The sequence below is a fragment of the Archocentrus centrarchus genome, unplaced genomic scaffold (assembly GCF_007364275.1).
Source record: "Archocentrus centrarchus isolate MPI-CPG fArcCen1 unplaced genomic scaffold, fArcCen1 scaffold_125_ctg1, whole genome shotgun sequence".
In the NCBI taxonomy this organism is placed as follows: Eukaryota; Metazoa; Chordata; class Actinopteri; order Cichliformes; family Cichlidae; genus Archocentrus; species Archocentrus centrarchus.
The window spans coordinates 25,031-50,755 of record NW_022060170.1 but is presented as its reverse complement, the minus strand read 5'-3'; the positions used below and the strand labels follow the sequence as shown (position 1 = coordinate 50,755).

At 41.4% G+C, this 25,725-nt stretch overlaps 1 protein-coding gene across 1 annotated transcript in view; it reads left to right on the top strand.

Annotated features, from left to right (window-relative positions):
- The window catches only part of LOC115775424 (multiple epidermal growth factor-like domains protein 8), a 32,584-nt gene extending 17,520 nt beyond the window's left edge, over positions 1–15,064 (top strand). The window contains exons 31-39 of the mRNA XM_030722961.1: positions 7,987–8,158; positions 8,340–8,503; positions 8,613–8,748; positions 8,831–9,062; positions 9,151–9,277; positions 9,363–9,573; positions 9,986–10,200; positions 14,121–14,316; positions 14,434–15,064. Coding sequence (XP_030578821.1) covers positions 7,987–8,158; positions 8,340–8,503; positions 8,613–8,748; positions 8,831–9,062; positions 9,151–9,277; positions 9,363–9,573; positions 9,986–10,200; positions 14,121–14,316; positions 14,434–14,519 — 1,539 coding nt within the window. The 3' untranslated portion in view covers positions 14,520–15,064. The remainder of the gene's footprint in view (positions 1–7,986; positions 8,159–8,339; positions 8,504–8,612; positions 8,749–8,830; positions 9,063–9,150; positions 9,278–9,362; positions 9,574–9,985; positions 10,201–14,120; positions 14,317–14,433) is intronic.
- The last annotated feature ends 10,661 nt before the right edge of the window (positions 15,065–25,725 follow it).

Genomic DNA, 25,725 nt, shown 5'->3' with positions numbered 1-25,725 from the left:
CCATCGTGGGAAGCTTCCTGTTGGATTGTGAGGGGATGGAATCCCTCGGTCTCCGCCAGATGCCACAAGTGGAGCCGTTGGTAGCGAGCCATCTTCACCCGAAGACCTCCCTGTCTTCGTCGGCCCCGTCCCTTCCCTCCAAGGCAGACCGCTTCCAGTCCAGCCTCACGGATAAGTGCTACAAGGCAGCGGCTCTGTCGGCGAGAGCCCTGAATGCCTCTTCCATCTTAACGGCATACCAAGCTGAGCTAGAAGAGGACATGACGGCTAAACCAGATACCACTGTGTGGGAAGAAATCTGTGTTATAACTGACCACGTCCTCCGCCTCCACAAAGTAGCGATACAGGCTACTGGGAGAGCCATGGGTCTCATGGTTCTCCAGGAGCGGGCACGCTGGCTTGGGCTTACCAACCTGACGACTAAGGAAAAAGAGGAGCTCCTCGACACACCTGTCGTCCCTCAAGGTCTCTTCGGTGCAGCTGTTACCTCCATGCAGAAGAGATGTGAGGAGAAAAAGAGAGATGATGAGGCTTTGAAAGTCTGCCTGCCGAGGAGGGCTCAGCACGCCACCCCAGCGGCGCCACGCCAGTCATACGCGCAGGCAGCGTCTCACCCGGCCCCCGGCTTTAGAATCCCTAAGGTGCCTAAGGCGCAGGCAGCCCCCCAAGCTGCGGGGACTCCCAAGAATCCATGGGCTAGGAAGCAGTCTCCCCAGGCCAGACCTCAAGCAGCTCCTCCTCCTCTCCCCGCTGCCGCGACCGGGAGGAAAAAGAAGCGGTCGGCCTGACAGCCTCCCCTCTAGGGAAGAGCGAGCCCAGCTTGTCCCTTTGGGCCGCTCTGCCCCCACCCAGCTCCGTTCCAGAGCAAGTTCAATGGGACATGTTCCACACAGAGTGCAGTGTTCGGGTCGGCGTTCCTCTCACCGGACCCACCGTGCAGAAACAGCGTCGAAGTTTGCAAAGTTGTTGCACAAACACTTCTCTCATGCATTCTGTATTAAAAAAGTCCCGACATGCGCATCCAGGCAGTTTGCCGAGGGCACTGTCAGGTGTTGTAAAACACTTGAAAAAAATAATAAAGATAAACATGCTGAAAAACAGATCAGTACTGTCTGCCATAACGCAGCCCGTGGAGATTCGCACTCCCACGGCTGTGACAAGTCAGACGGTCCCGCCACCTTCACCGAAGGTGAGCGAGGTGACAGGCCACCGGGGCGACGTATGTTACGCGCCCCAGCCACAAGGGGGCGCCAATATACCGTCTCTGACAAAGTGGCCAGTGAGCCCGCTGTCTCTTCACATGGAGAGCTGGGCCACATGCACTCAGTCAGCATGGGTGTTGAGGACAATAGAAAAGGGCTACAGGCTTCAATTCAATGTCGCTCCACCACAATTCAAAGGAATTATTTACTCTCATGCCCAGGGCGAGTCTGCCGGTTTTCTCTTGGAGGAAATTGCCACCTTAATAAACAAAGGGGCTATAAGAGTTGTCCCCCCCAAGGAAGCCCACAGCGGTTTCTATTCAAGGTACTTCCTTGTCCCAAAGAAGGGGGGGAAGGGGATGAGAGCCATTCTGGATCTCCGTGCTCTAAATCAGCACTTAAGAAAATACAAGTTCAGGATGCTGACCCACGCCTCGCTGCTACGGTTTGTAAGAGCAGGCGACTGGTTCACATCAATCGACCTGAGGGATGCCTATTTCACCATCCCCATATATCCCCCACACCGGAAGTATCTAAGATTTGCTTTCCAGGGGATAGCATACGAATTTGTGGTTCTGCCATTCGGCCTGTCACTGAGCCCAAGGGTCTTTGTAAAATGCACCGAGGCAGCAGTGACCCCACTCAGGGAAAGGGGCATTCGAGTAGCCACATACATCGACGACTGGCTGGTGCAGCCCCCTCCTGTCAGGAGGTGGTTTGTCACACAGATGCTCTTATACACCATCTGGAGAATTTGGGTTTCCAGATAAATGTGGAAAAGAGCATATTGAGACCAACTCAATGCATAACATTTATAGGGCTCAGTCTAGACTCCCTCCAGGTGAGAGCGTTTCTCACCTCAGAGAGAATAGTGACCATTCAGTCATCCCTTGCACTGTTTCGCAGAGGCAACACAGTTACCCTCAAACAGTGCCAGAGACTGCTGGGCCTGATGGCTTCCGCTGTAGTGGCGATACCACTGGGACGCCTGCACATGAGAAGTTTTCAGCGTTGGGTGTAGTGTTGTAGTCAAGACTACCTAACCCGAGACCGAGACAAGACCAAGACCAGAGGGTATCGAGACCGAGACAAGACCAAGACTTTTAGGGTCCGAGACCAGTCGAGACAAAGACCGAGGGGGGGCGAGACCGAGACAAGACCAAGACCAGTGCCTGATGCTACATGACACAATAAAATGTGAAACATGATCAAAATCACTTCTCAAATTGATCTGAAAGATCCGCATTCCCATAAAATCATCCTGATATTAAACACTCACAGCTCAAATAAATATAACCATCTTTATTTAATACTCCTGGGTGACTTCCATCATTTATCACAGAATGTAAAACAATTATTCATAGTTCATCACAATAGTCTTAACTTTTCTCTGCCTTTCATAAACTATGCATAAAGTTGTGTTGTTTTTAAACCAACAACCTTTGTAAAAATGGGTGCTTTTTCAAAGCCACATAGCTAAATGTGTAAAACTGAAAAAATGGCAAACACTCATCAACAGTAAGAACTAAAGCCTTTAATCTTATACAGATTAAAGCTGCAGGATGTAACTTTTATAAAAAATCTGGTTTTTACATATTTGTTAAAACTGTCACCATATCACGACAGTATGAGACCGATAATCTGCGAAAAAAATGGAGCTCCTCCACCTCCTCCCTGAACCGCTCCCAGTCAAAAACAACCGGTCAGAGCCAGGAGGAGGGTCTTAGCACTGTCAATCACTCCTGGTGTATGCTGCTCAATGTAGTTGTGTGCAACACTTCATAATTTGGTATCGATCTTATGTAAAGTAAACACAGGGCCATTATCACCGATACTGATACCAATACTTTTTAATAATTATGAAGAATTTCCATGAAGTTTAACTGGTTTGAGATTTTTTTCCTTTGGATCATTAATTAGTTAAAACCCAGGATAGAATTGGGCAAAGTTTATATGTAAGTAGAAAATACTTTATCAAAATAAAAGTTATTGTTCTGAAACAATAGAACAAAACAATTTTCCCCATAAATTGATGTCTGGAATTTTTTTTCATAAATTAAGTGTACAAAATCATCACTCAAGAACAAATGCAAACTTTTTTCCAGGTAGATTTTTCAGAAAGTATAATAAAAAAAATTTAATAAAAAATGTTCCTTCATTCACTAATTTTCTACAAATTTAAATTTAAATTTGATTTAAATGTTTCATAGCAAAATCCTTTTTTTTCCCAAATAAAATATGTTATGCATCACATGACAGTATAACAAAACACTGTGGGGAGGGGAGGAGCAAAGTGCTCTGTGCTGTGACAGGAGCGACACTTAGACAGTCAGCTCGCATCTTTGATGAAACCGCAGCACTGCATACAGGAAAGAAACTGAAGCCAAAGTATCTCATTACACTGATATTGATCAATACCAATACAACATTGGCATCCATATTATCAATATTAGGATCAATCTGCCCACCACTAGCTCAGTGTACTAATGGCGGAGAAACAACTTACTTACTTCTCTGCTGTTACCATTGGTGGTGGCCATGGTAACTTCCGGGTTCTAGCAAGAAATATTTCTCACCCCAGCACTAATGCTAATGCTAATTAGTAAGCTAATACTAACCACTAAATGCCGCTCCCACTCGTTAATTGAGTGATGGGGCCTAAGACATAACCAGAAAGCAGTAATCAGTTTTTTTGGACGTGTAGTTACATTTCTCGAGGTGCATGTCAGGTTTGCTTCAGAGAGGATTTTCAGTTATACACAAAGGATCAATGCAGAATTCTAAATCAGGCCTTATTAGATTGATAGAATGATCATTTTTGCATATAATCCAGAAAAGTTACATTTATACATCACGCATTTAATGTGTCCCAGAGTGCCGTTTCCTTCCACTGTGTTTGCAGAAATCACATAAAAAAATACACAACAAAAACATAATCCAGATTCCTCGGCTGCTAATAGCATTTCCTACATTTGAATATCAGCCACCATATTGTGAGCATAAACTATCACGTTTTTAATGCAACAATAGGAAGTGACATCATCTTGCTGGGAACTGTAATATTTTATTCTTGAAGGCCTCTCATAGCTCTACTGGTGCTGAAAACTAATGTTTGACTATGGCTTTCTGAATACAAGTAGGGCTGCAACTATCAATTATTTTAGTAATCAAGTATTCAATTGATTACTCCGTCAGTTAATCAAGTAATTGGATAAGAAATAATTTTTCATTTTAACAATTCATCAGCATATTTTAACTTCTGTACTGCAGATGTTTCTCTGTGTGAAACAAACAGGGTGGATGGAGCAGCTACAAAGTTCTCTGTTCTTCATGTTGCTGATCAGGTGGTTGATAAAAACATTTTGACGGAGCCCCTCTGTACTGAAGGGGGTGGGGGGGCACCGAACGATTGCTAGTGCTAATGGCAGCCCCCCTTTCCCCAGTACACTGTGGTTATAGATCTGTTCTGGTGGCTACAGCTGACGTAAAGAAAAAAGTAACAGCTGACATCCTCTGCACAACACGCGCGCACATTCAAACATGCGCACTCACAGCACAGAGAAGTGGGGGCGTGGAAAAACATCTCAGCGATCCACTCGTGTTAAAGGGTCGTTTTTGTTTTTTTTGGAAATGCTCCGCTTACACGGAGACACCTGAGCTGCAGAGCTGAAACGAAACATCAAAGCAACAAATTTGTGTCGAGGATTTTTAATAATCGAATTGCGTTATTCCAAGAATAGTTGCAGCCCTAAAACTTGCATTAAATTTTTTGTTTGTGTGTCAACATACATGAAGGTTGGTATTTACCTTTCATGCTGGGATTTTTTTGTTGAATCGGAAGCCTGAAATTTTCCTTTGATCTTCATTTTCCCTCTTACTTCTCCTCGTGTTCATGCCGGTTGTTATTTCGATTTATGCAGCACACACGTGACCATAGTGAGATCAAACGTACACATTGTGAATGAAACTGTCCGTGCTCTGTGGTAGATTGCAAACTGCGGTGAAATGATACAGGTGTAAGCAGCGATAATAGCAGCGACCTAGCCGGGGCGGAGTCTGTGAGGTGCGCTCCTTTGAGAGGCAGAGGAGCGCCTTCTTTGTTGGATTTGAATCAGTACATTTTGCATCCAATAAAAGCAAAGATGTTAACAAATAAATTGGACAGTATTCTGGTAATTTAGTGATATTTCCACAGCTGTGGTCTTGACTGGTCTTGAAATAAAATCCCGAGTCCGCAAGGTCCGAGTCCATGACAAGACCGAGACCAAATGCGGTCGAGTCCATGACAAGACCGAGACCATCAAAAAGCGGTCTTGAGACCGGTCTCGAGACCAAGACCGATCTCGAGTACTACAACACTAGTTGGGTGGGCTCGCAGGGACTGGAACCCCACTACAACGGCCACTGTCGCGTGAGGGTCTCTTCAGATTGTTCACTTGCTCTTCGCCAGTGGAAGAAGCCAGGCTTCCTGTCTCAAGGTGTTATCCTGGGGACAGTTTTAACCAGGAAGGTGGTCTCCACAGATGCCTCCCTTGTAGGCTGGGGTGCCACTCACGAGGGGAGAGCAGTGAATGGGAGGTGGGGCCCTCACATGCGCACTACCCACATAAACTGTCTGGAATTGCTGGCAGTTCATCTGTCGCTAAAACATTTTCTCCCGTGGCTGAGAGGCCATCATGTTTTAGTGAGGTCAGACAACTCCACTGTGGTGGCCTACATCAACAGACAAGGGGGCCTGAGGTCCCCCAGGTTACACACACTGGCACACAGACTGATAGTCTGGAGCAGCATCCACCTGCTGTCACTGAGAGCAACTCATGTGCCAGGAATCCTGAACTTTGGGGCAGATCTTTTATCCAGGGGCAGTCCACTCTATGCAGACTGGAAACTTCACCCCGAGGTGGTGAAGCAGATCTGGATGCGGTTCGGTCAGGCGACTGTGGACGTTTTTGCATCAGCGGAGAGTGCTCAGTGCCCCCTGTTTTTCTCCCTGCACGATCAGAGAGCACCACTGGGGGGTGGATGCACTGGCTCACGAGTGGCCAAGGACCCTCCTTTATGCTTTTCCCCCAGTGGCCCTCATTTCCCCAACTCTGGCCAGAGTGAGGGAGAGAGGTCACTCTGTGATCCTGATAGCCCCACGCTGGCCAGGAAAGCACTGGCTAGCGGAGATCTTTCAGCTGCTGTGCAGCCCACCATGGCCATTGCCATTACGCAGAGATCTGCTGTCTCAGGCACGGGGGGAAATATTCCACCCCCACCCGGAGAGGTTAGCTCTGTGGGCTTGGCCCGTGAGTGGTTTATCCTGAACACAGCCGGGCTCCCTCGTAGTGTTATTGACACTATTCAGTGTGCTAGAGCATCATCTACTAGGACGCTGTATGAGCATAAGTGGCGTGTGTTTGAAAACTGGTGCTTAGAATCACAGGCCATCCCTTTTCAGTGCTCTGTGGCTGTGATTCTGTCATTTCTTCAGGCCCTGATTGACAAGGGTAAAGCCTTCTCCACCATCAAGGTGTATTTGGCAGCCATTTCAGCTTGCCATATCGGTTTTGAGGGGCAGACGGTAGGTCAGCATCCCCTGTTACGTCGTTTCATGAAGGGTGCACGCCGTAAGTTGCCTACATCCAAGCCACTGGCTCCATTGTGGGATCTTCCCACAGTGTTAACTGCACTCTCCTGTCCCCCGTTTGAACCCCTGGAACAGGTTGAGTTAAAATTGCTGTCCTTGAAGACAGCTCTACTGATCGCTTTAGCTTCGGCTAAGCGTGTGGGGGAGATGCATGCTCTTTCAGTGAACCAGTCGTGCATTCAGTTCTCCCCAGGTGATACAAAGGTCAGTATGCGGCTTAACCCCGCTTTTATTCCAAAGGTTATGGGCACGTGTTCCCCTATAGAACTGCTTGCCTTTAATCCGCCACCTTTCACTTCTGAGGAGCAAGAGCGGCTGCATACCCTGTGTCCAGTCCGGGCTCTTCGGATTTATATGAACAGAACCCAGGACTTTAGGCAAAGCGACCAGCTGTTTGTGTCTTGGGCTAAACCACATAGGGGGAGGCCAGTGTCTAAACAGCGCCTTTCCCATTGGATAGTAGGAGCAATCGCCCTGGCCTATGCCAGCAGGGATCTTCAGCCTCCTGCTGGGTTGCGGGCACACTCCACCAGAGGTCTGGCAACCTCATGGGCGCTCTTTAAGGGGGTCTCCATTCAGGAGGTGTGTGCAGCTGCGTGCTGGACTTCACCTCACACATTTGCTAGGTTTTACAAGCTAGATGTTACAGCACCTAGCCTGGCGCATTCGGTCCTCAGTGCAGGTTCTTCCTAAGTGGGGGCTGTGCCCCTGTGAAGTGCTATTGGGGACAGTTGTCTTCTTAACAGGCATGTCTGGCAATCCGGGAGTCAGTATTTCTCCCATAGTGAGACACGAAACGAATGCTATGAAAGAGAACTTAAGGTTATGTATATAACCCCGGTTCTCTGAGTAGCATGAGTGAGTGTCTCACCAGACCACCCTCCTTGCAATGGAAGCGAGGAAGAGGTGGGCTTGTTTTGAATGACATCTGACGCTATGTCGGCCTATTATATAGGGAGGCTCTGGCCCCTCCCTGACATGAGCGTCGCTGAGCCAGCCTGTAAGGGCTGGTGTAATGACATTTGAGCTTCTGATGAGGTCACGCAGGAGGCGTTCCCATAGTGAGACACTAACTCATGCTACTCAGAGAACCGGGGTTATATACATAACCTTAAGTTTTAACTAATCACATTTTTTTTCTGCTGCTGACAGAGCACAGTGCTTCCCCCAGTGGCTGGTCACACTTTAACTGTACGTCGAGACTCCTCTGTGCTGTTGATTGGCGGTTACTCTCCAGAAAATGGTTTCAACCACCATTTACTGGAGTTCAGTCCTCAGTCTGGAAACTGGACCATTGCCCCCCATACTGGCACACCTCCAACAGGTTTTTTTGAAACATTTTGCTATGTTGAGCCATAGTTTTAAATGATCAATAACTCACTGATGGACCACTTACTGCTATTACAATACAGTGTCATGCTTTGAAAAAGACAAAAACAGATCTAAAAATTCTTTTTTTTTTTTTTTTATATGAACCTGTTTTGCTTTATTTTTTCTTGAATCAGGTTTATATGGCCACACGGCAGTCTACCATGAACAGACTGACGCCATCTATGTCTTTGGAGGCTACCGCTTTCACGTGGAAAGTGTGGAGCCATCTGGTGAGCTCTACAGTCTGTATTACCCCAACCTCACCTGGTCTTTGCTGGCCTCTTCTCAGGGTATTAAGGTAAGAAGCTGCTCTCTTACATTCGGAAAAGGCAGCCAGTCATCATCCATCAGTCCACTGCAGAAAGATAACTTCTTTATTCTTGCTGTGTCTTCGTTTTCCTGTGTAGCCCCTGTCCCGTTTCTTCCACGCTGCTGCAATGATCAAAGACACTATGGTGATTGTAGGTGGCAGGACAGAAGCAGAAGACTACAGTAACTCTGTCTCTCTGTACCAGATCAACTGTAACACCTGGATACAACCAAGTAACTATAGATTTCTAGCTGCAGATTAATTTGTAAATCATAACACACAATAGGCTAACCACTCTTCATGTCTTTCCTTTAGTTTCAGCTGTTGGAGATCCAGTAAATGGTTCAGTGTCTCTTGCCATGACAAGCTGGGGCAGTCGTCTCTTCCTGTCAGGAGGCTTCAATGGTGTCACTCTTGGCAGGCTCGTAACCCTGTCTGTGCCCTCTGACCCCTGCGCCCTTCTTCCCACACCAGAGGCCTGCAACACCACCACAGGCAGCTGTATCTGGTGTAGGGGAACCTGTGCTTCTTCTGACACTGCTGAGAGGTAAAACATTGTTTGGCAGCAACTCTGAGGTTAAAGTTATGTATAGATATTAAATGAAATGCATATTATATTCTTTGTTCACCATCAGAATGGGTTGCTTCACTGGTCAGTCTCCCTGTTCTCCAACCCCTCGTGAACCAGAGCAGTGTCGCAGACTAAAGACATGCAGTGAATGCCTTGCACGACACCCTAAAACATTTTCCAGTCCATCACAGGTAACATACAATGCTCCTTATCAAACACAGCTATTCACTCAAAGAGAGACAGTTACTAAAATGTCTTCTTAAATAAATTTCCCAGCCTGTTTTACAGTGTAAGTGGTGCACAAATTGTCCAGAGGGAGCTTGTATCAGCAGCTCTCTCAGCTGTACAGCTGTACACGACTGTCGAGTCAACCAGAGAGAGATTTTCCTGTCCAGCAGCTGTACTGAGATTAGCTGTGAGGCTTCTGACTGCCCCAAGTGTACAGCTTCTGGAAAATGCATGTGGACACGCCAGTTCAAACGCACAGGTACCCAGGCTTAGATTAAGTGTTCAGTATGTTGCTGAAAATTTATTTCCATCTATGAACAAGAGCACCACCTAGTGGGAAAAAATGCACCCATTACACTTTATTAACCCTGTTTGTTGACACATGAAAAACAAAGATTTCATAATTATGTGACCATGAGTTTTGACCTTAACCTCCAGGAGTTGATGTCTGCATAATGTCTTGATATGAAGAATAATCATGCAAGGTCACATATTACATCCCATGTTTTGAATGGTGTGTAAAAATAATCAGTTAAAAGTGCAAGCAGTTGTGATTTTGTTACAGTGACTGCTTTGCATAGCTTCATATGGATGTTTCTCATGCTTTTAGGATGTTTTTATTCTGTAGAAATGTTCCACTGAGAAATGTTTACTGTTTTTGTTTCCTGCAGGCGAGACAAGGCGCATCTTGAGTGTGAACCCCACTTATGACTGGACATGTTTCAGCCTTGCTCTGCTCAACGTCTCACCCATGCAGGTGGAGTCATCCCCTCCTCTGCCATGCCCTCCTCCCTGCCACAGTCTCCATAACTGCAGCCTTTGTCTGAGCTCCAGAGGCTCTGACGGGGGCTGGCAGCACTGTGTGTGGAGCATGGCCCTGCAGCAGGTAAGATCTGAATTAAGGGTATGCCACATCATATCGTCCGTGATAACAGCGGTATGAATTCTTACATGATATAAACGTCATATCGGAATATCACTGCTATTGCAATGCAGTTTAGTACCTATAAAGGGAACTACTTCAACAACCTACAGCAAAGCACAGTAGTTTGAAAAATGTGCAAGAAAATGTTGCCAGCTGAAGGTGGAAACAATAAATGTGTTTCACCACTCGAAGCAAAAAACACAATGACAAGTAGAGGCTGCAAAGGAGGCGATACTAGCAGCTGGTGATGTGTGACCAAAATGTAGACCGATGACTCCACCGAGCATCTCTGGAGCACTCACTAGTTTCACTGGCTAGTTGCACTCTACATGGAAGAGCAAACAGTGGATGGAAATTACTCATGTCGTTACCTATTATTTGTTCAAAGAAAGATATATATTAGCAAGGCCACCTGATTTTTCTTAAATTATGTTAAATTCTTTGTATTTTGGTACCAAAATAGAGCAATTCAAGACAAATGTGATGCTTTTTGAATTTTTTTTAATTTGTCATCATAATTGGTCAGAATTCATACAAGTCTCTGATTTTCTGTGAGAAATTTGGGAAGAGATTATGGCAGAATTCAATATAATCAAAGGTGCCTAAATAAATCATTAACATAAGCTGCACTGTGTTTCATAAAGTTTCCAGTCATAACAGGCAAAAAAAATGGCTTCAGAGCATAATATTTGGCATTCTTGCAAAATATAAACAAATGTTGTCAGACAAGTCTAAAAATGAACTGTTGATGACGTAGTTTGACCAATGCTGAAATCTAAACGTGTGACCTCAAAGATCGTCATGCAGTTTTTCAGAACCGAGCATGGAAGGCCAGCTTCTCAGTGTTGTGCACGGGTGTAAATTAGGGCTGCAACGATTAGTCGACATTGTCGACTATAATCGACAATAAAAATAGTTGACGATGAATTTAATTGTCGATAATAGTCGTTTATTACTGGTGTTTTGTTTTTTTTTGTTTTTTTTTTAACGTAGTGAGACATCTTCTTGTCCGTCTATCTCTGGCGAGCTTCACACATGCGCAATCCGGTTAAGTGATGACGTAGAATTTCATTTCCGAGTCCAAACTGTCACGTGATCAATTTTCCGCAATGCTGTGTCCCTGGTTGTTTTAACTCGAAAAAAACACACTCAGCTGTGATTTTTACCGATGAGAAAGAGAAGCGGAAATGGCTGCAGTTGATAAGGTATGTTACAATAATCTTTAATAGTGAACAGTCATTGGTTATACCATTGCTGTTTATTTAGAAGCATTTGGACCCAGAAACGACGTCAGACTTGAAGACTGGATAGCATTCAGCAGCACATTTAGTGATTGGGGATACTGGTGAAACTGTGCCAACTTTGTTTTACAGGGACGAAAAAGTACTTTTTTTTTTTTTTTTTTTAATGGTTGGAAAAATGGACCGTTAAAGTTATATCAGCAGCAAACCTGATTAAAGGTTTTGAATGAAGTATGTGTTTACTACCACATTTTAAATAACCTTATGCTAAATGTAAAAGCTGAGAGCTAAATAAGTGCCATTTCATAATTATGTGATTCATAATCCGATTAGTCGACTAATCGTTTGAATAATCGATGACTAATCGACTATCAAAATAATCGTTAGTTGCAGCCCTAGTGTAAATCACAATGGATTTTGATAATATATACATTACCATTCAAAAGTTTTTAAATGATGTTTAGACTTACCATTTAAAAAAAACAAACATGTATTTTGGTGTACTATTATCGTGAAACTTTGACAGAATAATTCTGATAAAATCTGTCTGACTTCCTAGTAATTTCATTTCATTTCATAAAATGTAATGGTCAAAATATTCCTTTGCGGGCAACACATGCGTTTTGAGGTAATAAGTATTATTTTTTGTATTAATAAGTAGAAGCAAATGGATGGAAAACCATTTTATTGAGACATTTGGATAATAAAATTTGAATCAAAATGAAGCTCATTTCAAGAGGAATATTTTTCATGTAGACTATTATTTATTTGATATTACCGGTTAGGAAAAATTATTGATGAAAATAGATTGCAGGATTGCAATTGCAATAGACTGCAAGGTCTAATGTTTAGGCCTATATCAGCTGATCGTTGACGGTGTTGGATGATTGGGCTTTGTATGCATAGGTGGCCTTGCTAGTTTTATTATGTGACAGTTTACACATTGTCCTAATAAGTAAAAGGTCCCTGGTTCAGTCCTGGAAGAAAACACAAATCTCTTTAGCACTGCTTTAGCATGTGGTGTAAAAAAAATAAATAAATAAAAAATCTGCCAGGTCAAACATGCAGAGCTAACTGAGCTACTTTCATTCTTACATTTGACTTGCTGTGTCACTGGATATAGTGCTGTGTCACTACTATTACTCTATACATGAATGAATGAAGGTTTTATTGCCATGTGGGTGAACAGGTTCACACATTGGAAATTGCAGTTAACAGAGCACCCATCCAAGAATACAACAAACACAAACACGGGGGGACAGGTGTCCGAGGTCATGCAGCCGTCTTCCCGGCGCTACCTTTAGCAGGAGGACAGAAAGAGATACACTGGGATAGGTAGGTTCAAAAAAATCATCTCGTACTGTATTTATTATAAACACCGTACGAGGTTCCAAAAAACACCTCAGCAAAAGCATATTTGCACATTTAAAGCCAGGATAGCAATATGTTGGGTAAGGTCAGGGTCAGGAGGGGATGCAGACGGAGACGAGAGGGTGGGGGCATTGTGGAGCCCAGATGCCAGCTCCTAGCCAAAACAGTTCGCTGATAGTGGTGGAAGTTCATCAGCGGCCGTGGTACACCAGATCCAGCTTCACAAATCACAGAGAGGGGCTGAGGGGGAGAGCTACCGTCACACATAGGCCTGGAGATATAATTGCCAGCCCAAGGCCGGCTAGGGAGCCGAATTCCTGATAATGCAGATGTTGTTTTTGGAACAGGCTGCTTGTTTTTTTTCCAACAGCCTTCAGTCTCACTGGGGAACCTATTCAGTAATCCAATATTCCAAATTCATTAGTTACCGTCCTCACCGTGCAGAACCGAACCTTATCTCCAGATCGAACCCCTCTCGCCTGCGAGCACGTTCTCAGCTGTACTACCCGTCTGCTTTACGGCTCAGGTCCAACAGGCTTTGAGTCTGAGTTTGTACGGCCCTGCACAGCCCATCCACCTGGGTCTGCAGCCTCTGCAGATGTTGAACTGCTGCCCAGATTTTCTTAATTTCCTGGTAAATCAGATCTCCTCCGAGCCCAAACAAAAGAGATACCCCTACCACATAGCCAAATATGTAGACGTCTTCCACGTCCTCGACCTCCAGGGCTGAGAAGCACACAGGTCTCCACAAGCTCCAAGAATCGATGACATATCCAACCGGGTCTGTTCCACTCGGACACGCAGGCTCCCCTTTCCCCGATCTCATAGTGGAAAAAATTCAATCAATGGTGTTTAGGGCCCAGCTTGCCAGATCCATGTTACTCTCAATCTTATTCTTATTTGGACAGTGTGTGAGAGACACTGCTGCTCTCAGCTGCTCTTGTTTCACTAGATTCACACTTCAAATTTGGTAGTGTGGCATCAATGATGAAAGCTCACTGGGAAAGAAGCAAAGGAAGGAAAATGCCTTTCATTTACTTACACTTATAAATGCTGTTGAATGCAAGCGTCAATAAATTAATTTTTGTGGCATCAGAATTATTGTTGTTGCAAGTTTTCTCAAAATATCCTGATATAATATTGAACCTGTGTCACCCACCCCTAATTTGATTGTTTGACTTTAACTGAATATACTGTTTTTTTTTTTTGTTTTGTTTTTTTTATTACTATTATTATTTTATTGAGCAAACCTCTCTCCCCTTGCTGTAGTGCATGAGCCCATCTTTTGTGCCCCTCCGGTGTGAGGCGGGCCAGTGTGGTCGATTGCTCTCAGGGGGGGACTCCTGCTCTCCCCAGTGCTCCCAGCTCACCCAGTGCTCCCAGTGCATTGCCAGGCCTCAGTGTGGTTGGTGTGCCCTTCGTGGGGGCAGTGGGGCTGGACGCTGCCTACAAGGAGGACTCGATGGTGAGAACAATCTGAAGTTAATGGTTTTTAAGAAGCTGAGCATCTAAGAGTGTTACCCATTTATTTTATGCTTTCTGATCCCTGATTCACTTACCTTTGTCCATTTTTCTTTCACAGGCGTGAGTGAGGGTGTTTGCCCCCTGAGAAATAGCAGTTGGTCTTTTCTCCATTGTCCAGAAAATGCCAAAGATAACACAGCTTGACAGGCATAAAATAGTATTTTTTGCACCAACGAGGTGATTCCCCAAAACTAGTCAAAAACCTAGTGTATCTCTGCATGGTGCGCAGTGTCCTTAAAAACTGAGGAAACGAGACACGTGAAGGAGAAAAGAATTGGCAGGCCTAAAAAAAATACCTACAGCAGATGAGCAGTATCTGAAAGTTGTGTCCTTAAGAAATAGGAAAAATTCAAAGACCTGGTACAAAGCCTGAGAGGTGCATCAGCTGGTCCATCTACTATTCATTGAAGCCTTGTCAGAAATGGTCTTAGAGGAAGGGTGGCTGTTAAGAAGCCATTCCTAAGGAAAGGAAACAGGGTCAAAAGGCTGGGGTATGCCAAATTACACAAGAACTGGACAGAAAATTAGTGACAAGTTTTATGGAGTGATGAATCCAAAATCAAAATCTTTTGGTTCAAATGGTCATCACACTGCAAGTATATATAAGACCAGGAGAGAAATACAACAGTGAGCATCTACAGCACATCTGAAATATGTAAATGTAAGTCAATAAACGTGCATAAATTTAAGATTTGTATTTGTTCTGTGTTTTCCAACTCATACATACATGTAAAATCAGAGGTTTTATCTCTGAGAATACAAGTTTACAAGTAACTAATACAAGCTACAAAGTTACAACTTTTGACACCCCTGGTCTACAGCCATCTGTAAAGCCTGGTGGAGGTTCTGTCGTGGTCTGGGGCTAGATTTCAGCCAGTGGTGTTGGGGATCATGTCAAAATTTATGGATGTCGATTGGCTTAGCTTCATTTTTTCAGCATGACAATCCCAAACACACTGCCAGTGCAGTAAAAGCATACCTGGATAGAAAATCACACAATGCAATATTATCAGTCATGGATTGGCCACCCCAGAGCCCGGACCTCAACATTATTGAAGCAGCGTGGCATCATCTTGACAAAGAATGGAACAAAAGGCAGCCAACATCCAAAGAAGAGCCTTTGAATGTCCTTCAAGAAGCCTGGAGAACTGTTCCTGAATGCTCCTTAAAGAAATTACAAGAAAGGTGCCTAAGAGAGCTCAGGCTGTGTTGAAGAATAAGGGTGATCATATATACCAAATATTGGCTTTCCAAGTCATTAGAAGTATACAAACTGTTTTGTCTTACATACTGTATTTCCATGTGTATTTGCACAGTTCAGTGAATCACTGCACCTACTTCCCATTTTCCTAGCAAAATATAAAGAAATGAGTGGTGGCTCAAGACCTTTGCACAGTACTGTACCTTTAAAGACATCTATTTTGGTGTTCCTTGACCCTTCAATGATGCACGCAGTTTATGCTAGGTGGGTGGAGTACCTAATTCATACCAAAGCTGAACTCACAACAAAGTTTCCTTGAGCCTGGTTATAAATGGCTAAAATAGATGAAATACCCCAGAAGAAGCCTTTCTTCAACTATAAGCGACTCTGGCTCGCGTTAATGTTCATGTTAATTCTTTTTTTTTTTTTTTTTTTTTTTTTAATTTTTCCCCCAGAAACTTTATTTATGCTTTGGTTACAAACACAAATAAAATGAGGTAGAAACAGACATCAGCATGAACATAAAAACAACAAAATACAAAACATGGCAAGTAAAAAAAAAAAAAAAAATGTTTTAAAATACAGCAAAGGCATATGATTATTATCAGTCAGCATTAATCAAGGATAAATTTTGAAGATGCAGCAATGTGAGTTCTGCTTTCTTATTAGTGGTTAACTTTAAAGTGTTTACATACGAATGGAAGTCTACTAAGAAAACACAAAAGTTTGGGAGGGATCTGGAGGACCTTGCCTTATGTATATGAAATTTCCCTAAGAGGAGCATTAAATTAATAATGAAGCTCAAAATTTTATCTCTACATTCAAACTTGACTATGACATCCTTAGGAGTGATTTGGATAGTGTGTTTAGTTTTATCTTTGACAAATTCCTCCATGTCCCTCCAAAACCAAGAAGCAAGAGAGCAGTTACAAAATAAATGTATTACAGTTTCAGACTTAACTTGACAGAAGGTACAGTTTTCATCCAGATCCCTAAACAATGATAGCTTTTTGTTACAAGGGTAAATGTTGTGCAAAATTTTGAAGTTAAGCTCTCTTATTTTGTTTGAGACACAATATTGAAAGTGAACCATCCATGCTTTCCTCCAATTTGCAATAACAAATTGTGTATTCCAGAAAAACCTTCCTTTGGGTATCACCATACTCGAGCTACACAAAACCTTCCTTATATGCTGATTTGAGCATTTCTTGTCCCTTAAATCAATTCCTCCAACTTTTAGAAGAGGTAACTGCAGACTTAACCTTTTGATATGCAATATGTGCTTTCATTAACTCTACTATTCCTGAAGGAATGGCTTTCACTACTGTGGCAAACTCTTTATATTTCACTGGAAAACACTTAGTTTTCAGAAAATTGTCATAGCTATAAAGGTTACCATTATCATCAAGTAATTCTGCAACAAAGATAATGCCTCTATCAATCCAATTCTTTTTATATAAGCTTTTGTTGCTGGTAGTGATATTGCCATCATTCCACAATATTTCTTTGTGTGGGGAAAAATTGTGTGTATGACACAATTTCCATGAAAGTAAAGCTTGTTGGTAAAACTTTGAAAGTTTTACTGGTAACTTAGAAACAATAAAGTTGCAACGTAGCAAAAATCTTAAACCACCTACCATTTTAAAATATTTTGTGGAATAAAATTCCATAAAGATTCTGATAACTTGAAACATTTTTTAATCCATTTGACTTTGAAGGTGTTGTTAAGGTGGAAGAAATTTAAAAGTTCTAACCCACCCTTTGCTTTTTCCATATAAAGTATATTCTTTTTTAAATGATGATATTTATTCTTCCAAACGAAGTTCACAAATAAACTATTAATTTCTTTGCATTGACTGTCATTAATGTAAAGGGAAAGGGCAGGATAAACGAACCTTGATACACCTTCAGCTTTTGATAATAACACCCTTCCAAAAATAGAAATGTCCCTTTGCAGCCACATATTAAGGATTGATTGTGTTTTTTTAATCTTTGATTGTAGATTCAATTGTTGTCTAAGAGTTGTATCTTTTGTTATATGAATTCCTAAAAATTTAACACTTTGTTTGACTGGAATATTAAACATATGGCATTCATCAGTATCATATAAACATAAAATTTCACTTTTGTCAACATTTAGTTTGAGCCCTGAGGCCTCTGAAAATTTCTGAATTGCATCTAGAGCACCTGGTATCTCTGTTTTATCTTTAAGAAATAAGACTGTGTCATCCGCTAGTTGAGCCATTTTAATTTCTTTATTAAAAATTGTTAAGCCATGTATATACGGGTTGTGGGAAATATTCAAGAGTAAGAGTTCAGCAATGATCAAAAACAAAAAGCATGAAATTGGGCAGCCCTATCGTACACCACTTAGTATCGAAACCTTCCAGACATCCGTGGATATAAGATAATTGAGCTGTTTATGTCATTATAAAACATTTTAATGACCCTAATAAATGACTCTCCAAAACCTAAAAGTTGTAGTGTTTGCAAAATGAAGGAGTGTTCAATTGAGTCAAATGCCTTATCAAAATCCAGGAAGATCATCAGAGCATTGGAGTTTATAAAGTCTGAATAATCTATTAAATCCAACACTAGTCTAATATTAGAGCTTATGTGACGCTTAGGAAGAAATCCATTTTGGTTTTCACTTATTATCTTTTTTTCAATCGTTTAGCGTACACCAGAGCTAAAATTTTATAATCAGTATTTAAGAGTGAGATAGGTCTCCAATTTTCTATTTTTGAAAGGTCTTTATCAGCCTTAGGCAGCAGAGTTATTAGACCCTGTTTCATGGTTGTAGTCATTTCTTGCTTACTTATACAATCTTTGAACATTTGTAAGAGATAGTCACTAATTAAGTCCCAAAAACAGAGATAAAACTCTACTGTAAGACCATCACTACCAGGTGACTTAACTAAGTTCATTGAACGCACAGCTTCAGTGATATCTGAAGATCAAAGCTCAGCCTCACACGCGCCTTTAAAGGTCTCCGATATCAGAGGTGTAGACACCTTAACGTGATTCATAAATGCATCACACTTAGCTTGGTTAAACTTTGAGAAATATAACTCGCTAATGTTCATGTTAATTCTCGGTAACTGTACGAAGTTTAGCTAACGATGTGACGAGTTCACAGACCTTTCTGCTAGGCGGAAAAGGAAACGCTCGTTTTAAATGCCCGCCTGCACCGCGGAGGGGAGCGGGAGACAGTTAAATATAGTATTATATAGTAAATAGTTATTATTTATTTAACGTTTTAATGGTGTTTTAATGGGTTTTTTCCAGGTTTTTAACTCGTGTCTTTAGGGTTATATTGCTTTAATTCAAAATGCAGTATTTGGGTGTGGTGACAGTTTTTATTATAGTTTATTATATGGAAAATTGTTCCAAGCCTTAATTGCATTCTGGGAATGCCCCTGGCATTTTATGAGCAAAGTGTGCATGTCATGCAGTAGGGTATAAAGGCCTGTCTCAGAGTTAGTACTGTTGTGTTATACTACTATATTAACTGCATAATTAAAACAATAGCAAAAGTTAATTCGGAACAAAGTCCTGTCTTTGCCTGCAATGACATTTTGGGATGGAGGGTTATCAAAGTACCTGGTGACACTTACACACAAGTTTGAAGGCACGATATTTCCTATTTTTGGTCCCGGCCTCCATAGCTCACCTATGATTCTGGCTCCGGGAAAAATAGCTATACACACGTCAACGACCCAAGATAGGGTTGTTGGCCCAAAGATGCAGGATTGAAAAATCCATGACAGAAAGCTTTTGAAAGCAAGACAAACTCAAGAGCCCTTTACTCATCAATGAGGGGGGGGTGAACATCTAATAAAAGACTAAAAACTCAAAGTAGATGAAACATCAGTTTAAGTAATGAAAATGATGACGCTGACGTGATGTTTGGAATGCACGATAAAAAAAGTGTCAGAAATGTAATTTAGAGTGAAATGCCAAAACTGAACTGAAACCATGCGTACCAGCCTGCAAAGAAAGTCGAGCTGAAACAAGTTCAACGTGTACAGAAGGCAGGAAACCAGGAAGTGATCAGAGATGGACATTTTCTGCCTTTGCTGAGAGAAACCGAATTAACCGATTTTTTGACCCCTTACTAGCGACAGACCAAAGGGGAAAAGGTGTCACAGTGTGTTATATCAAAGATAATTGCGATCGTCAGAATATTGTGGTGTTAATATTATGCATATGATAATCTCATAGATACAGCGACTGGTCGACACTCCAGCATAGATGATGGTATTGCAGCTTAATGCAGGCTGCCATCCACGACTAAACAGCAAAAAAAAAAAAAAGACAAGAAATGGCAGTAACCAGGCTGCTACTTACTACCACAGTAAAGATGTGGTCATTTATATCATACAACACACAAGCTCTGTCCACTTTCTCTTTTTTTGTTTGTTGTTTATTATGCATTGTGCTGATGGTAATTTTAGGGCTTATTGATCTGTTTATCAGTTCATGTGATTGCTTATACACTGTTTTTGTATAGCTGTCTTTCTTGACTTTCTGAACCTCCATACCCTCATTTTGAATGTAGTTCATGTGGCCAAACAGACAAAACACAGAATGAAGATGATTGGACTGATAGCTTTATTTTTCATTGATTAAGTTTGAAAAGGTGATTAAACAGTTTTTATTTTTTCCTTTTTTTTTTGCTTTTGTTTTTCAAAACTACAACAGTCAGCTTTTAATATTTGTGAGCTCAACAAAAACAAGTTTCATTGTGAATATAGCTAAGATTGTTTGCTTCTGTGTGTTAGGAAATGTTTGATGTGGTTTGATTTTCTGTCAGGACTCTGACGAGTGACCCATATTTATGCTTAAAAAATGCACCTGAAATGGATGGGATGTTTTACTATTATGTGAAACTGCAGGTTAGATGTTTTGGACTAAATAAAACTGCTGGTTTTCTGGACAGTTAAATTGCAATGCTGTTTATCGTGCACTATACAAAGTTCATGCTCAGCAGTGCTTATAGAATATACTACTACAATCTGTATAAGCTCAAAACATTAAACCTTCCCTTTCTGTAAGACTTCATCAATAAAAAAAAAAAAGTTTGAGATTAAATGTGTTCTTTCCTAAATCTGATTTACAGAAATAAAAAATATTTGCAAAAAATATGGAGGACATTTATTCAACAGTGAAGAGAATTCCTACAACTGTGGAGGAAATGATACTGATACTTTTGTTTTTTGCAGAAAATTAAAAATGTTACAGATATCCAAACTAACAAAAAAGCAAGAACATGAATCAAACAGCACAAAGACAGATAATGATTGTTGTTCCTGTGACACAGGTGTAGCCATTTTTAAAAAAAAAAAATTTCTATTCACTTTATCTGCAAATTGCAGTCACTGAAATAGTGAGGAAAACATTATATAAACATCTAATCTCGTCATTTATTGCTAATCATTATCTAATAATACAATATCCAGGTGTAAAGACTACTGACATGGCAGTAGTGGGATAGCTGTCTTTTGTGTTGACAGTCACCACTGGCTCGAGCTCGCCAGCCAAAAGCACCAAAATACAGGCTTCTGACCACAGGAGCAACGGCGATACTTTAAAAACCATGTTACTGATAAGCTGGAAGCACTTCCTTCTTCTTCAGTTTATTACTACAAGCCTAAAACAGGTTCAGCCTTCCTAAAATAACATATTTATGCTGCATATTTTCAGCATATAAGTGGTAACAATGTTACAGTCCTTTACAAAAACACAATCTACTTACCCATCAGAATTTCATCTTTCAGTCTTTGTGCTCAGCAAAGTCATTGACGACACTGCTTAACCCTTTAAAGCCTGAAACATGAAATAATTGCCAGAAAATTAAATCATTTGAAAATAGCGTGTGTATTGAACCAACCCTGAAATGGATAAGTGGAGATGATTAGATGGATGGAATAATTAAATATTAATTGTCAAATATGAGTTTTAATTTGTATCAAATTTGCTACAACAGGCTGTTTTTTTTTTTCTTTTTTTTTTTTAATGTATTGTGCAATTATTTTGTTTGTGTTTTTGTTTGTTTGTTTGTTTGGGGGGGGGTTCACAAAAACTCATGTACCAAAAATAAGATAGGCCTCTCTTCACTCCGCTCTTTTTTGAGCACTATTTTATTTTATTTTTTTTTGGGGGGGGGGGGGGGGGGGGGGGGGGGGTTGTTTGATTGTTTTTTTGCTCTGCTTGCTAAACATTACTTTGAATCCTACAGAGCAACCAGAACCACGACTTAAACATAGTGAACTCTTATTATATGTCCCCTCTGGTATAAGCAGAGATATACTGCTATTTGATTAAATGTGAATGTTTATTTTTTTTCTAAGCCTATTTCACCCCATGCATTATTCAACTATAAAAGTGATCCAATGTCAGACTGAATTTAAAAATATAAATTCCCCTGTATGACCATCTTCATCAGTTAATAGATGCTGCTTACAGCTGTCTCCTCCCTTTTTGGTTGTTTTTTTTATTTTTATTTTTTCTGTATGCCATGTAATAAGTATTTATTAAAGTCAGTATTGTATACTGTAGGATTCAGACATTAATCTAAGACCCTGGTGAACTTTGAGTCCCATTAATTGCTGTATTTTGAGACATCACTGAAGAAAAATGAAGAAGGAAAATAAACTTAAGTGTGTGTAGATTACACAGCCAAACACATACAAACATTTTTTCCCTTATAGAACCAGGCCCACAGGTTCATCCACAGGATGGGGCACTCTCTGGTGTCTGGACTACAGGGCAACCTCTGGATGTATGGAGGACTTTCTCTGGCAGAGAGGATTCTGGAAAATGTCTATAGGTAGGAGAGTGCAACAACAGAATGAAGACAAAGGGCTTGTAAGAGGTTTTTTTGTTTCCAAATTAAGCACAAACCACCTCTTAGACTTACACATAGAATTATTAGAATTTACAGGTCAATGCCATGAAGTGTATTTTTTTCCAACAATGTTTTTATTCAATTTTAACACAATACAGCCATAAATAAGTACATTTACAAAATAGCCAAAAACAATAATTTAAAAAAAACTGCACGTACATGAAGAAGAAAGGGTATGCTCCTTATTTTAAAAAATGGGATTCTAATCCAAGAGAAATAGTAAACTGCAGTGTGCATTTAGTCATAAGATGACAGAGCAAATAAAAGAAACATATATACATTTTTCTGCTCAGAGCTGCAGATTCACTGAACAAAAAAGTAAAGAGTGGAGGGAAAGAATTAATCACTACTCCTTCAACTTGTTATATCCACATTCTTGACATAAGAGATGAAGGATGTCCATATGTTCTCAAAGTTCCACTGTTTAGCTTTTAAAATGTAGATTATTCATTGCAATATTAGCAAAATTTATTTTATCCATTGATTGGTGTTTAGTCTGTAATATATGCTTTTATATTTGATTTTTTTGTTTATTTCAGTAGCTTTTTCAGTAGCTTTGAGGTAAGTTCACACTTAGTAGTGCAGTGTTGTTGATATTCTGCGTTGGAGCTCGTTTGAACCCAAATGTTGACAAGCTCTGTGGAAGAAGGATTGACTCCAAGCCCTCACTACCATCACGCCTCTGCACAAGTAGAGAGGCAAGGCTGAGTTGGTTTGGACATGTGCAGATGAGAAATATTAGAAAAAGGATGCTGAATATGGAGCTGCCCAGCAGACAGAGAAGAGAGACCACAGAGAAGATTCATAAATGTAGTGAAGGAGGACATACAGAGGGTTGGTGTGACAGAGGAGGATGATAGGGATAGGGGAAGATGGAATCAGATGATCCACTGTGGCGGACCCTAAAGGGAGCTGCGCATTAATTACTTAAATAATTAAAACCGCAAGCGGTGATATCGGGCCCTCGCACTCCGCGCGCGTCGACCTGTGGCGCTCGTCGACCCGTGCCGCACTCGGAGGTTTTGTGATCGTGATGGGTCTCTAGAAAGTTGAATTCTTTTATAGGAAAAGGTATCTTTTGCTCTCGGCATAGACGCAATGGAATATTTGGGGGTGTGGTCACGGCTCCAGCATGCAAAATAGGGCATGGGTCTGATTGACTTTTTTGATGGGCTGTTTGTCTAGATGATGTGGAGCCAATTTGGTCTCACTGGGTGAAATGCCCTAGGAGGAGTTCATTCAAATAGCAGGCCTGAAAATGGCAAAAATTGACACTTTCAATTGAAGATGCTGGACTTCCTGTAGGGTTTGGAGTATGGCTCCAAGAGACTTTTTTGTATGTCTTAGGATGTTACATGAGTGTGCAAAATTTCAGAGCTGTAGATAAAATGTAACTCAGGGGCTAGCTAAAAAACATGGTATATTATGATATTTAAAGCTGCCAGTAGGGGGCGCTCTAACGTTTATGGACTTTATGCATATCAATGTGTTCAGGGCAGGAGGCTTATCAAATAGATGAGGATTTTGTAAGGAATGGTGAAAGATATTTCATGTATTTCAGAGCAAAACTAATTCTGTGGACGGTCATACAAATTTTCATTTGCTTCTGTAGGGGGCGCTATTGCGCCTACAGTCTTGAATCTGTAGTTATGGATTCAGCCTGGGTGTGTACATGAGTGATTAAATTTTCAGCCTGATCAGACAAAGCATGTGCGAACAAGTGCACAAACAATTTTGGTGGTGAGGGAGAAAAACGAAGGCCAACTTCAATGGCCTGGTGTGATAAGGCCATTTAATATTTTGTAAAGATTTCCACAATATTTGATGGGCTCCTTGTCTAGATGATGTGGAGCAAATTTGGTCTCACTGGGTCAAATGCCCTAGGACAAGTTCGTTCAAATAGCAGGCGTGGAAATGGCAAAAATTGACACCTTCAATTGAAGATGGCCGACTTCCTGTAGGGTTTGGGGTATGGGTCCAAGAGACTTTTTTGTACGTCTTAGGATGTTACATGAGCCTGTACATTTTCATACATGTAGATAAAACGTAGCTCCGGGGCTACTCAAAAAACATGCTATTTTAAGATATTCGGAGCTGCCACTAGGCGGCGCTCTACCGTTTATGGACTTTATGCATATGAGTGTGTTCAGGGCAGCATGCTTATCACACCACAGAAGTTTGAGCCAGATTGGGCAAGTTGGCTTGGAGTTACAGCCATTTTTGTGTTCATGGCGAATCATCGAACTTTGCCGTCCCATAAGGGTCACGCCCTTTTGTCAAAAAGTCACAGTTTTGAAAACACAGTAAGTCGAACTTCTTAAGGCTTTCCAGGTGAAATTTGAGATGGTTCTGCTAAACCACCTTGGAGCTGGACCTCCAAGTGTAAAATATGACATTTCCTGTTCCCACTAGGTGGCGCTGCGACTGATATTAAATATTGTCATATGTATGTGTTCAGGGGGGCACCCTCATCCTACTGGAGAAGTTTGATGCACATTGGATCATGTAGGTATGAATGAGAGGCAATCAAAATTTCATGGCGAATGATCAAAGTTCAAAGGGGCATAAGGACCCCTCCCCCTTGGCAAAAACTCACCATTTTCAAGATTTAGATTCCCCTGGGGTGTAGGTTAGACAAACCAAATATGAAGATGATAACGTCTAAAACCTCTGAGTTATTAGAAAAAGTGTGAGGGCTGCAAATCGCCAAATTTGCATAATTAATTCAAAATGGCGGACTTCCTGTTGGGTTTAGGGCATGGCTCCAAGAGGATTTTTTGTGCGCCTGGACATGATATACATGTGTATGAAGTTTCATTCATGTACGTGAAACACAGCGGTGGGGCTCCAGTTTAGGGGGCGCTAGCGAGCCATTTGGGCGCGCCCTTGCCCGAGCCCATTAAAATACTTAAATTTTCACCAGGTGTGACGCATGTGCAAAGTTTCATGAGTTTTTGAATATGATAAAGCCCCCAAAAAGCCAATTCATTTGCCTGAATAATAATAATAATAAAAAAAAAAAAAAAAAAAAAAAAAAAAAAAAAAATAATAATAAACGAAGCAATTACAATAGGGCCTTCGCACAGTTCGTGCTCGGGCCCTAATAAGTGAAATATGGTTTAAACACCCTGCCATTTATGGCTAATGCAATATCCAGGTGTAAGCGTTACTTATCTCCGCTGGGTGGCGGTAGCGGGACAGGCTAATCACGGCGCTGTCTTTTGTGTTTGCAGCCACTG